General features: G+C 45.0%; 1 protein-coding gene across 2 annotated transcripts in view; it reads left to right on the forward strand.

Moving 5' to 3' along the window:
• Stx8 (syntaxin 8) overlaps window positions 1-14,930 on the forward strand; it is a 229,746-nt gene that overhangs the window by 54,109 nt on the left and 160,707 nt on the right. For both annotated transcript variants that reach the window (XM_028780195.1, XM_028780196.1), the window contains exon 6: window positions 2,064-2,156. In XM_028780195.1, the coding sequence (XP_028636028.1) occupies window positions 2,064-2,156 (93 nt within the window). The remainder of the gene's footprint in view (window positions 1-2,063; window positions 2,157-14,930) is intronic.

The following is a 14,930-nucleotide window of genomic DNA, read 5'->3' on the forward strand; positions in this document are numbered from 1 at the left end:
CATGGGGCTCATGTCCTCACCGTGCTCATGGCCTCACTGTGCTCATGGCTTCATGGGGCTCATGGCCTCACTGTGCTCATGGCCTCACTGTGCTCATGTCCTCACCGTGCTCATGTCCTCACTGTGCTCATGGTCTCACGGTGCTCATGGTCTCACGGTGCTCATGGCTTCATGGGGCTCATGGCCTCACGGTGCTCATGGCCTCACTGTGCTCATGGTCTCACCGTGCTCATGGTCTCACCGTGCTCATGGTCTCACCATGCTCATGGCCTCACTGTGCTCATGGTCTCACCGTGCTCATGGTCTCACCGTGCTCATGGTCTCACCGTGCTCATGGTCTCACCATGCTCATGGTCTCACCGTGCTCATGGTCTCACCGTGCTCATGGTCTCACTGTGCTCATGGCCTCACTGTGCTCATGGTCTCACCGTGCTCATGGTCTCACGGTGCTCATGGCTTCACGGTGCTCATGGTTTCATGGGGCTCATGGCTTCATGGAGCTCATGGTCTCACCGTGCTCATGGTCTCACGGTGCTCATGGCCTCATGGTGCTCATGGCCTCACTGTGCTCATGGCCTCACTGTGCTCATGGCTTCATGGGGCTCATGGCCTCACCGTGCTCATGTCCTCACGGTGCTCATGGCTTCACGGTGCTCATGGCTTCATGGGGCTCATGGCCTCACGGTGCTCATGGCCTCACTGTGCTCATGGCTTCATGGGGCTCATGGCCTCACTGTGCTCATGGCCTCACCGTGCTCATGTCCTCACCGTGCTCATGGCCTCACGGTGCTCATGGCCTCACGGTGCTCATGGCCTCACGGTGCTCATGGCCTCACTGTGCTCATGGCTTCATGGGGCTCATGGCTTCATGGGGCTCATGGCCTCACGGTGCTCATGGTCTCACTGTGCTCATGGCTTCATGGGGCTCATGGCCTCACCGTGCTCATGTCCTCACCGTGCTCATGGTCTCACGGTGCTCATGGCCTCACGGTGCTCATGGCTTCACGGTGCTCATGGCTTCATGGGGCTCATGGCCTCACGGTGCTCATGGCCTCACTGTGCTCATGGCTTCATGGGGCTCATGGCCTCACTGTGCTCATGGCCTCACCGTGCTCATGTCCTCACCGTGCTCATGGCCTCACGGTGCTCATGGCCTCACGGTGCTCATGGCCTCACGGTGCTCATGCACAAGGAGCTTCCCTTCTTACATAGTCTGGAACCCGGGCCCATGTTAAGGGTGAGTCTTCCAACCTCATGTAACCTAAACAAGGGAATCTCATCTAGGCCTGACAGAGGCTTGTCTTCTAGGTGATTCTAGAAGAATCTATGAAATTGATAATCAGTTTTAAGCATCACACCTCGTGCAGAGGAAAAAAAGCCAAGGGCTCCAGGAAAAGTTCCAGAATAACCAAAAAGATAAACAGAGAGGCAGTAATTTGATTTCAGCACAAGGGATGTGTTTTAGGGAAGAGCCTTGTTGAAGCATTATTGCTTAGCTGCATGTGTTCTTATATATGTTTCCTAGACTTAGTAAGAGTGGATAGATTGAAGTCTTGAGGATTTCTTTCAGTGCGTTGAGCTTACCTTCCATAAACCACATAGTGCTCAGGATCTGCAGGTCCCTCCCGCTTCAGGTAGCCTTGCGCCGCCGGAGAGAACCACCTCTATAAGATGTCTTCTGACTCCAACACATGTGTACCTATGTGTATGCATACCCTGTTATTGTTGATTTATACATGTTCTGTTTGTATTATATACTAGAGGGTTAAATGTCAGTGTTGCCAAATTTAATAAAATTTCCATTTCATACATGAGTAATTAATTTATCAGGAAATTATTTCTGTCTGAGACGTGAAGTAAGTATTAAAATTGTTCCGATAATGCCACCAATGCCACTTTTGTTATATGTTGGACAGCGTCAGTTGCCTGGAGAGATCTCTGTGTGTGTGTGTACATGTGTGTGTGTGCCTGTCTGTCTGTCAATATGTGTGTTATGTGTATTTATATTAGCTTTAAAGTGTTTTCTTTTGACTTTTAGTCAGTTGTTTTTCCTTTTCTTTCAGAACAGGACGCGGGTCTTGATGCCCTTTCCTCTATCATAAGTCGCCAAAAACAAATGGGCCAGGAAATTGGGAATGAACTGGATGAACAGAATGGTAAGAACGAGTCTGAGCTTGATCACATATTCACTCAGTCAGTCGCGGTTCCGTGGCACAGAGGGTCTGCAGTCAGTAGTCTGCAGTGACTTATTGCGCCTGTGGTGATTTGTGGACAGTTTACATTGCCGTTTTCAAATATGATATAAAGAAGTGTCATTAAAACCTTTCTAGTCCTCAGTGACTGCTTTAATTAATTTTGATTTTTATAGCCCTGGTGGTCTTGAACTCACTATGCTGATCAGGCTATCTTTGAATTTGCGTTGTTCTCTTCTGTATCTGCTTCCCAAGTGCTGAGATTGTAGGCATATACTGACCATAGCTGGCCCTACTGTTTTGACAAATAACTTATGATCTATTTATTCCAAGAGCTTTTCTTCTCTGTGGAAGATGTGAAATTGCTCAGTGTTTGGTACCTTGATACAAAGCATAAGAAAGCTGTGTTGGGCCTCATCTCATCTCTGCACCCAGTGGAGTTTGCTCGCCTTTCATCATAAATGACCAGGTCATGGGGCAAAAACAGTTTGAAGATGTCTGTTCAGGCCTTGATGTGACAGAAGTGGTTTCAGACGGAGGACTTGTAGGCTACAGTGGTCTGGAGCCTTAGGACTTGAAGGCTTTTGTGCTTGGGTTATGTAAGAGGTGAGAACCTGACCAAGCATAGCAAGAGCAGAGCAGGGTACATTCAGGAAACAACCAGCGCTCTCACCATGAGGGGTCCAGTCAGAGAAATCAAGAGGCTTCAGTGGTTTGTGAGTGACGACTGTAAGTCCAAATTAAATGCATATAACCAGAAATGCCAATGAGAGGTCCAAATGGAGACATTGAGTCTGCGGTAGCATCTTAGAGAGTAGACAAGACAAGAAGTTGGAGACGCCACAGCATAGATGTGATGCCCTGGCCCTAGTTATACTCTTGTCCACAGCATGTTGTGTATTGTGCGTGAGGGCAGGTAGGTGATGTCATCACTGCTTAGAATGAGGCTCAGAGGTGCAGAGAGACCTCTGAATGCCATATCTTTTATAAAAGGTGGAACTGAACTTGTTTTCTGATATGACTCCTTTTCTGTGGAACCAGCTTCCTCAGCAAGGAAGTCAGGGTAGGGAGGCAAAGGAGCTGTGAAAGGCTCTGAAGTTTCAGCTTGGGGACAGTGCCATAGTGGAGTGGCTTCTGAGGAAAGTTAGCGTCATGTGTGGGTGTGTGTGCAAGTCCTGGTAGTGGATGGAGTCTCTCTCTGCAGGGAGCCTTGCACTTGCCAAAACCATACAACAGGCGCTCCCCTCCTTGATCCCAAGGAGGAATGTGGTCATTGTTCCCATGGTTTCAGTCCATTTCTCTATTATAAATAAACAAACCCAGCTGTTGAGCATCTGTCACATGCAAATAGACACATAAGCAAATGGAGAACCCTCTGTCTCTACAGTCCTAAGGCAGCTTGGGAGAGCATCGCAGTGAGGGGACAATGTGTTCCTTCTCTTGCTACTGACATGAATAGGCCACTTACTGATTTGTGTTTGATCCAGGCATTGCTCAGTCCCTTCACTGTGCGACAGTATTAGTAAGATAATAAGCTTTACTTAAAAAGCTGTGGCTATCTGTTGTTTATTTTTTTTAATCTCAAGGAAATTTGCCTGTTTGGGGCAGAGAGGCTCTGGCCTGAACTGATGACCATGTCTTCCTGTGGCATATGCAGGCCACAGTGTCTGTGGGTACGTGACTGAGGATGAAAGATGCATGGTTTTGTGTGGGACTTACTACCTTCTCAGGTAAATTTGCCACGTTTCCCAGCACAAGCAAGCATACCAGCATGCCTTTGTCTTTGGTTCAGTGGCTACCAGACTTTGCTGCAAATTAGAATTACTTGTAGAGCTTTAACACTCCTCAAAGCCTAGGCTGTGTCTGCATTAGCGCTCGATTACTGTTACAGTATTATCACAAAAGTAGAGGCTTAAAATAACACAGACATAGTGTCTTATGGTTCAGTAGCATACAAGTCTGACTTGAGTCTTGCTGGGTGAAAACCAATATATCAACAAGAGATCAACATTCCTTTCTGAAGGCTCTAGGGATGGATTGGTTTCCTTGCCTTTTCCAGCTTCTAGTGGCCACCCACATTCCTTGGCTTACTGTCCTTTCCATGTTCCAAGCCAACAACAATACTGTATCCCCAACGGCTTCTAGTGCTGCCTTCCCCTCCACATTTGAGGACCCTTGTGCTTACATTGTACCCACCCAGACAGCTGGGAAAAGTCCCCTTAAGGCCAGCCTATTGGAAGGTTCGGTTTCACCTGTAGCCTTGATGAGAGGTTCTACTGTCTACCATAGAACTTTAGCCACGTAAATCTGAATGTTGGGTGGAGAGCAGGTTGATTGTAGCAGGCTGCCACGCCTGTACAGGCTACACTGAGAGGACGGAGTTAGTACTGCACTGTCACACTGCCGCCTATATGCTCATGTGACACATGCACGGAACCTTCACAGTTACATGTGTCACACAGAGGTTACAGTCACTGACAGTGGTTTCTCTCTGTATCACATAGTTTACCCCACATCTTTGCATCCTTCCCACTTCACCCCCACCCCATTACCATCCCACACTCAGATGGATGCATGCGTATCTAGACAAACACAGAGTACTTTTCCATGTGCTGCCAACATAATCTGGGTTTCTCTGTGGTGACCTCCCAGGGAGCCAACAGTTATTTACATGGGTGGTTTTCTGATATGTGTTTTCTCCTCTGAGATAGAGCAGACTCAGCCATTTTCTCTCACAAGAACTGATATTCTCAGGATGAAAACAATACAAAATCCCACCCGACAGGATTTCAGTCAGCCTCCATTTCTTTTGCTAAACTGAACCAAGGCTGGAGGTATCTCTAGGTGGATCAGGCCTGCAGCCCACTGGGATCTGTACTATGACTCATGTGTTTCAGAGAAATCAGAATCATGGACATGGGTATTTTGTTGTAAATATCTCCATATGATTTATAGAGCCACAAAATCATTGTTTTGATTTTCCTTAGAGAAGCAATAGGCTAAAATGATGACCAGCCAGACCGTTTTGGAGACAAGGGTCAAACCTTACTAATAAATGCACTGTACTTAGAACATAACCACAGAACCAAAGGATCAAATTATCATCAATTTGAGAAGTCCATTTTTATCCTTACCATAGAGAATGAAGAGCATCTGGCCAATGCCAGTGACTTGCTCATGCACAATGAGCAGACCTAATAAAGGAAAGAGTAGCAGGGAAGGGGAAATCCCAGCGATGGGAACCTGTATATCACTGGTTTGTTGTATGTAGGGAATGGGAGAGCAGGGTGACAGAGAAGGCCACTTGGCTTCCTAACACCAATTCTGGGGGCAAGGAAACTAACGAGTCCTTCCTTCAGAGAGCAAGAAATGAGATTGTTCACTGAAGGACACGATGCTCTCAGAACCTCATACACTTCAGTGGATCAGCACTTACTGATTGGTTAGAATTCCTGGCTGAATTTTCACTGTGAAAAGTGAGAATTAAACTGTAGTTACCTCCCCCAAACCCTGCAAGACAGGCACAGCTCCATCACTGAAATGTTGCCTTATAGGGGCAAAAGGGACTTTACAGCTGTGTCAACTTGAGACAGTCAGGACAGGAAGAGTATATGGTATTATCCAGGTAGACCCTAAATGCAGTTACAGGTATCCATATAAGAGAGAGGCAGGGATGGGTGTGTAGCAGGCAGTAGGCTCTAAATTTCACATCTCGTACCACAAAAGAAAAGGTGAGGCTGCAGGTGAGAGGCAGGGGAGATTTGACATGCAATGTCTGAGACGAGATGATATCTTCTAGCTCTGAAGAGGACTGAAGGGGCTACAAAGAGAGGGATACAAAGAAGCTCTGTAAGCTTGTAAATGCAGAAAATGGCCTCCCCTCAAAACTCTGGAGGAAAATTTTGACCTCAAAACTAGTAAAACTGATCTGAGCCTCAGTCTCTACTACTGTTGGAGCAGCAGTGAGAAACAAATTTGCATCATCACTGTGTCTTTTTGTCTGTTTCCACATAATTCAGATTAGCCACGTTTACATGATAACATTTGTGATTAGCTGTAAGTCAGTACTGTCTGACCCTTTGAGATGACTTCTTTCTTTAAAACAAGACACAACTTTTTTTCAGATGATTTTGAGTGTTTTGAATGCATGCATATGTGTACCACATGTGTGTCTCTCGCTCATAGAGGGCAGAATGTGGTATTAGATTTCCAGGATCTGGAGTTAAGGATGCTTATGAGCCATCATGTGGGTGCTGGGAACCAGGGTTCTCTGCAAGAGCAATCAGTGCTCTTAACCCCTGAGTCATCTCTCTAGCCTCTTAGTCTGATTTCTTTAAAGGATGATTTACAGGAGGAAGTTGTTCAAGTCAACTGTACCAGAAGTTCCAAAATCTCTTTAGGTGTTTCTTTATGCATTGATTGTAGTTAGTCTTGTTCTGGTAAGGTGTATAAGAAGTGGAACCTCTTCTATCCTATCCAGTGTTTAGTTTTTAAACAATAGATTTATTTTGTGCACATGATTGCATTTAAAAGATGTATCACATGCAGGAGCCTGTGGAGGACAGAAGAGGCATTGGGTCCTCTAGAATGGAGTTGTGGATGATTGTAAGCCATTGTGTAGGTGCTAGGAACTGAATCCAGGTTTTCTGGAATTGCAGACAGTGTTCTTAATCACTGAATCATCTCCCCCACCCTAGTGTCAGATCCTTCCAAAGTTTGTCAGTTAAGTTTCTTTATGGTCACCTGTAGAGAAACCCCTCCCATTCTTCTAGGCTATGGATTTCTTTGTTGTGCTAGAGATAAAACGTATGAGTGTTTGAAACTAGAGATTTCATACAGTGTAAAATTTCCCTATTCTGTTAGCCTGTATAAACTAGAAGAAGAAGAAAAGCCAACTGATGACAGAAAAGGCGTGGGCTGGTGGGGTGGATCAGAAGGCAAGACGCTTGCTTGCAGGCCAGAAACAACCTTCTGTTAGTCCCTGAATCCCACAAGGTGGCAGGAGAGAACTGACTTTAGGGAGTGTCCTTTTGACCTCCATACATGTGCCATGATGTGTGCATGGTTTTATGTATATTTATTTGATTTGGCTTATTAAGTATATTCTCATGTTAGATATCTTTCTAAAATGTGAAGTGTTATCCTCTGAGAGATGTAAATAAAATGTCCTTCAGTGTTTCTGAATAGCAACTTCCTGTTGGTTCTATCAATTCTTTTTTAAAAAGTGTGAGTGAAGGGTAACACACACACACACACACACACACACACACACACGTAACTTAGCTTTGTTAGGTATCTCTATCATTGGTACATTTTACTTTAGGCTCTCCAGCTAATAGTATCACTCCATAAACTTGACTTTTGGTTACCTTTACCTAGTAACTAGCTCTCAAACTTTGTGGTTTAGAACCTTAATGTTCTTAAACATTATTGTGAAATCCTGAAAGGTTTTTTTTTTTCTATTTCTTTTGCTGCTGCATTTAAAATTATGAGACATGTAAAAAATATTAAGTTTACATGTAAAATGTAAATTTAATAAATATAAGTTTCAAATTAGTAAGCATATCTGTTGACACAAACAAACTTATGGCAAGTAAGTTTTTCAAAGATGTTTGTGGAATCACATTGCCCTCTAGTTTTATAAACATTTGTGTTTGGAGTGGTAAAGCTGGCTGGATTCTTGTATGTTTCTGAATTTGGCTCATTGTAATACATCCTTTTGGATGTTGTAAATGAAGTACATTTCACATAGAAATGTAGTTGGAAAAAAAAAGCACTTTAAAAATCTTTCCAAATAGAAAGTTTTTGTTTTTCCATATGACAGCAAAATATAACATAGTTTCTAGAAGGGTTGCCGCAGTTCCCCTGGCTTGTTGTTGAAACAGACCCTGCTGGACACTACAGTAGGAAGTAAGAGAGTGCTGGAGCATTTGTCCCTGTAATTATGTGCTCTGCCCTAAAAGTGACAAGTCAGTTTGTTCCCTGCCTCACTGGCCACACTGATCAGCCGCCCCATGTAGCCACGGAGAAGTATAACCCACCATATATCACAGCAGTTGTACTCCATAGTGTGGAGACTCTCGACTTACGAGGGAGGCAGCCAGTGTTCAGTGTCTGTTCGCATATCTCAAGAGGATTCTTAGGACCTGTTTCACTGGATTAAGAACATGAAGCAGGTCAGCGTGTGGCACCCACATTGGAAGTAGCCTACAGGGAGCCTCCACTGCTGCTTGCCTTCATAGGTCTTTGGTTAAAAGAGCACAGACCAGTAGACCGCCCCACTCCCTTTTCTAAAGACTGTCATACCACTCGGCCTCCTGAGTACTGGGCACTCCAGGTGCAGGCTACCATGCCTATGAGGAAGGTACTGCTGTCCTCTGTTAAGTAAAACTACAGCTGGGTGCTGCACACCTTTAATCCCAGCACTCGGGAGGCAGAGGCAGGTGGATCTCTGAGTTCAAGGGCAGCCAGGGCTACACAGAGAAACCCTGTCTGGAAATACAAAACAAAACAAAAAGAATAACGCCAATCTTAGATCATATTCTAAACTGGCTTTAATTAATGATTCTATAACAGGGGCAGGGTGTTCTGGTTGAAGAACTGGGCTACAACAGGGACAGGCAGCATTTGTGAATAGAGGACAAGAGTGAGGTCCAAGCAATTGCGTGGCTTGCCTTGTTTGAGGCAGGTGTCTGCTTAGAGTCACTAAAGCTCAGCTCCTATGACTAAACATCTGTGCCTCGTGCTTTCTTACACATTCACTTTACTTGAATGACTGTGTTGGTTTGGTCTCTAGTTCAAATCAATGGCCTTCTTTAAATTGTATCTCACGTACAGAAATGTGAGGTGAAACAGTTTCTCTAAAACAGTCCTTCAATTCTTAGCCGGGTTTGGAAACAACTAAGAGATTCTAATCCTTGCCAGTGGTGTCTTGAAGCCTCATGGTCCTGAGTTAACTCAGCCCCAGATGGGGACCTCAGCGCCAAGTGTATGCATGCCAATGCAGGGGCAGGGCATGAATGAGGCTGGCCTTCCTATGCCTGTGAGCAGATGGAAGCAGGCCTTCCAGACAAATCTAGAAGCTGGGAAATGGCAGTTTTATGGGACTACTAATTTCTTCCGTCCCCACCCAAGAGTAGGATACTCAAGTCAGACCACCCACCTTGGTCCACAACATTTTTAACATGCATACCTAAGTTTGTATTTTTTGTCTTAAAAAGTCTAAAGCAAATAAGTATCTCTGAATAAATCAAGCTTAGACATTTTCAGCTCCACTTCAGAGTCCTCATTTTTTATATTGTTTTCAACAGAAGCACCACTTTATCCGGGCCAGTGTTTTATGTGTGTTTACTAACGTCTCTCTCCTCATCCACGGCGCTTCTAATTGGTGTGTGTGCATGCGTGCTTGTGTGCATGCGTGAGTGCGTGAGTGCATGCATGCGTGTGTGTGTGTGTGTGTGTGTGTGTGTGTGTGTGTGTGTGTGTAGGTGTCTGTCTGTGCCACTGTGTTTTCTGGGTGGTGGTGCTGTGGTTTTCAACATTAAAAAGTTTTAATGTTTATGGTTGCTTTTTTCCACAGAAGTATGTTTTTCTGGTTGTGAGACCTTTTGAAAACCTTTGAATGATACTAACTTATTTTTCTTCTCTTCTTTGTATCATTCCTGCTTTTTCTTGGCAAGTTTTGGGTTGCTCACCTCAGACTTTTTCTTTCATGCTGTTGTGGGCTGAATTATGCCTTGCCCCATTCGTGCATTGGTATTCTGACAGCCTATCCCCAAGAATGTAACTGTATTTGGAAAGAGGTTTTTTTAAAGGAGTAATTAAGTTAGAATGAGGTCACTCGGCTGGGCACTAATCCAGTGTGACTAGTGTCCTTTGAAAGGTGAAGAAACTGGAACAAGACACATATGGAAAGAGACCATGGGAAGACACGAGGGAGACACACCATGAAGGTCCTTAGAAACCAGCCTTCTGATGACAACTTGATCTCTGGCTGTAGTCTCTGGTCTCATGAGAAAAGAAGGTTGTTTTAGGCACGAACGTTTATAGTAATCTCAATCCCTATCCCTATGATTTTCCTTACCTATCTGCTAATTTTCTATCGGCACTTTATGTTTATGAACAGAGGGCCATGCTGACATGTCTAGCCATCTCAGGTGGGCTTTTAAAATAGTGGCAGATTGGGTTACCCAGAGGCTTCTTTCTTGCCTGGAACAACGTGCCATGAATCTACAAGTAGTTAGGTTGTACACGAGCAGACTTCTCATGGGGTAAGTGAGAAGAGCACGCAAGCAGAGTCAGGACCATAGACGTGACGGCATTAGAGCTTTAATCTAGGGGGAAATGCCGTGAACTTTACCTAGGATGACATGACTTCTTCATTGACCTCATATTACCCTGTAGCTATCTCAGAGTCTGACTCATTTCCTTGCCTGGACACCAGCTCCCATGGGCCGCCTTTCACAGCAGTCCTTCCTCTCCAGAGAGAGCTGTCCAAGGCTTGCAGCTGGGAGTAAACCCTGGAGGCTGCAGCCCACACAGGGCAGGGCTCAGGGTAGTCGGGCCCAGCTGCTCCATAGACAACTCTGCACACAGGCCTGATTCCTGCCTCACAGCCACTTTCTTTGTAGAACATTCTGTGGCTGCCATTGACTCCAAGCTTGGCGGGTCTCCAGTGTTCTCTAGTTAGGAAGAAAGAGCTTCTCTCTGTAACCGTGTGTGTGTGTGTGTGTGTGTGTGTGTGTGTGTGTGTGTGTGTTTGTTTCAAGTTGGAATTTCCCTCCATTGTGGTTTCTCAATACAGCCCAGGTTTTGTCTTTAAGCAAGCAAATCTTCTGAAGGACTTGTTCATTGATAGCACTCCTCAGTGTCTCCAGTGCTACTGTGGAGCCTTTCTTAGAGAGGAGAAGGATCATCTCTGCAGCGTGGTTGTGCTCTCTGGAAGGAAAGAGGCAGTAAGCATGCTGAACTCAACTGTCTAGAACTCAAGGCATGTTTTTGTGAGTTAACAGGAGCTATATAAATTATCTTACCAAAACAGCTGGGTCTCTGGAGGCTTTGATAGAACAGATGTGTCATATGGTGTCAGTGGAAGTTGTTTGTTTGACTTTCTGTGAGTGGCACCCCAACTTATCACCTGATGTCTTCATAGCTGAATTCCCTAAAGTAATACAGTTAGGGAGATGGGGAAAGGTAATCCTGTTCCTTGTGTTCGTGGTTTTAGGTACTTAAGGGTGGACTGACTATCTTTGTCTATAGGAAGAAGCTAGTTAATAGAGTGGGAGCGAGTGGGAGAACAGGAAATACAGTCTGTCATTCCAACAGTTGTCTGACTCTTCCTGGGCATCCAGCAGTTCTAATGCTCCACAGGTGTACAGGCTCAGTGCCCCAGATCATCCCAGTTTACATACAACTATAAATCCTAGATGTCCCTGAGCACTTCTGGCTGCTTGGCTTCAAATTCCCATGACTCTTCTTTTGACTTTGGTACTTTATAGGAATGTTCATGGAACTCAGGAAAGTGCCATACTTATAGGGTTCTATTGAAGCAGTTGCCACTCTGGAATAGCCAAATAGAGTAATGAATGGGGCAAGGTATCAGCGGGAGGTGGTGTAGAGTCTCCATGCCCTTCTACATAGGCCGTGCTCAGAGCATGACTTCGAAGCTGCCAGGAGCTTGTTGGCAGGCTTTCGTGGAGGCTTAAGTACTTGATTGATCATTGGCCATGGCACGACCAGCCCCTTCTCCACCATTGAAGGTGAAATTAGACCTGAAACTTTCAGTGCTCTAATCATGCATAGAGCTAGTCTTCCCCTCAAATTATTTAAAGGTCTACTATGAGTCATCATAGACATTTGTGCTAGTCCCATAGCACAAATCTAAAAGCATTTCTTATGGATAACAAAAACTACTCTTATCAGGAAATTCCAAGGTTTTTGATGCTCGTGCTAAGAACCAGGGATAAAGATGAGTACTATACCTTTTTTTCTTTACAGCACAGCTAGGAGTCAGTGTCTGTGAGTCTGTTGAGTATGCAGAAATGATTGCTTGGCGTAGGTGTGGTCCTTGTCATGTGGCTCTGCTGCTGCTAGCTTTAGTTCTGCTGATGAGCTGGGACCATGGAGCCACAAGGACGTTGCCTTTTCTAGACTGTGCCTTCTTCATTTCTTTCTGGGCCCATATGTTGGTTTTGACCCTGGCACTGTAGCCAGTTTGAGATGTAACTAGTGAGGCAAGTGTTTTCTAGGAGAACAGCTTTGGGCATATTAGTCAAAGACAAGAGCATTGATGCTCAGGCCTTGGGACAGCTAGAGTAGGTGACTTGTCGGCCTTCCTTTCCCATGGGTTTCCCCACAGTTCCTATTTGATTTCTAAAAAGGAAGAGGCAGCCACAATTCTCCAACTATAGCAGCTGAACCAAAGAATGCACTTCAGCGCAGCACAGCAAACAGAAAGGATCCAGTAGCATCACAGATGCAAAGAGCAGGTCATCCTGAGCTCCGCACCTACTACTCTGCACAGTGGTTTCCTTCCTCAGTGCCTTTGTAGGAAGGGAGGCCTGAATCTGAGTTGGAGCCTTCACAAAGTTTTGCCTCTCACTGTGGTGTATTTGTAACCCCCATGTCTGTGCAGGTGGTGCTTTTGCAGTCTTGAGTGATTGTAAGGTGACAAAGAGTTGGAGTCATTCCTGACATGTTCTAAGGTCGGGCATGGTGACGTACTACATTTTTCTTTCTTCTTTCCTGCAAAGATGCCCGAAGGTTGGAGATTCTTTTTGTGATGACTAACAGTAATTGTCAACTTAGCAGGATCCAAAATCACAGAATTTAGAAGACGATCTCTGGATGTGTTTGGGAGTTTTTAGATGAAGTTGACTTAGGTGGGAAGACCTAAATCCCTGTGACATTATTCACCAGGCTGGAGTCCCAGATGAAAGGATAAAGCAAGCTGAGCACTGGTCCTCACCACTCTCCTCCAGGCTACGATACAGTGTGACTGGCTCCCTTAAGCTCTGGCTGCTTGCTTCCTCCACCATGGCGGCCTGAGAGCCATAGTCAGCCCTGCCCCTTTAATTTGTTTCTTGTAAGGTATTTGTGGGAGTAATGGCACAAGTAGCCTAACTTTGATTCTACTTACTGGCCCAGGCTTAGGGAAGTCACCAAATACTTCTGAACCTTTTCTTTTGAAATACAAAGAAAATAGAAGCACTGTAATGAGTTGCTTTGGGGATAAAATACTGCAACTTGCATGATCTCTGGACATAGAGGTCACATGTTTCCCTTAGGAACATTGGCTCAGTGCTTACTAAGTTAGTGTTTGCCACCACGAACAATGAGAGTGCAGTGGGTATGCTCATGGTTATTAGTTATCATATGAGAGGATACATAACAGAATCAGCCAAGGCCAGGCTGAGGAGTAAATTCCAAGGGCACCCTGGGGTAGCCTTCCAAGGACACTGATTCCGTAAAGTCACACAGGATGTGCTTAATCTCACCAAAATGAGTTGTGACGACGTGTATGAAATGTTGCTAATCAGGGAATCTCATTAGAGATGAGCGCCCAGGCTTTATTCAAGGCACCTATTGCATGACCTGGTACCTCCTCCCTGGCGAGTATCCAAGTTCCAGGCACGCAGAAGGAAAACAGGTGTTCAGCCTAAGCCACATTGTGCAGCCCAGACACCTTAAACCACACTTATCAGTTAACAGTTCAACCCTCCTCACATCCAAGCTCCAAGATACCAGCCAAGGACCAGCCTGAGAAGGGCACAGAGGCACACAGCTTGCTCTTCTGTGCACAGGCCCACTGCAGTATGCTTTGCTTGCCTTTACAGTGATGGGATTAACAGTGTGCACCACCACCACCACCACCTGGCAAGACATCTTATCCTGTCTAACCATGTCAGGCAGTCATTTGGAAACAGAATTGACAGACAGCACTGCTGAATAGTTCTGTTGACCATTTTTAAAGTTTGAAATATGTAAACAGCTTTAAAATAGTGTTTATTATGTACTGAGAATTTGTTCTCTCTGCATCTCAGTTTCATTCTTGTCATTACAGGGATGGAAGTTCCCTTGTATCCCCCATCAGTGGGATAATCGGGAAAGCTTCTTGTTTAGTCATCTTGATCAGTTGCCCCATTAACTTTGGAAATCAAATTTCCTTTTCTCAGCACCAAGGGCCAAAAAAAACCCAAAGAGTAGGAAAAGTAATAGTCCCTGGAAGGTTTGTTGAGTAAATGAGGTGGTGCTTACCACAGTGCGTACACACAGCAAGTGCTTAATAAATGTTCACTTTTATTGCTGTCATGATATCTCTTGTTCCATGTTCAGCTAGGCTGAGATTCTATTTATCACCGAGCCATTGGGCCACGCTGATGTTCTTCTGGTTGCCCCTGTCAGACTGCAGGTGTGTCCCATCACGGTCTTGCCATGTCTATCACTGGAAGCAGCATGGGGTTTTAATATGAGTTATACTTCTGAGGCTAAACTGTTCACTTCCTCCAGTCCTCCCAGTCATACAGGGTACCTGAAGAGCTAGCATGTGTCTCCCCATGCTGTTAGCCCTCCTCACAGTCAAATCTCATATCTTCTCAGCAGCCTAAGTGCCCTTTGTCCTAGAAGTATACACTGAATATCCCTTATCTCAAATGCTTAAGATAAGTATTTTAAATTTGGAAATAGTGACATTATGTAATGAGATATCTTGAGGTTGCAAACCAAGTCAAAACACAAAAC

Source organism: Grammomys surdaster, unplaced genomic scaffold (genome assembly GCF_004785775.1).
Source record: "Grammomys surdaster isolate TR1022 unplaced genomic scaffold, NIH_TR_1.0 364, whole genome shotgun sequence".
In the NCBI taxonomy this organism is placed as follows: domain Eukaryota; kingdom Metazoa; phylum Chordata; class Mammalia; order Rodentia; family Muridae; genus Grammomys; species Grammomys surdaster.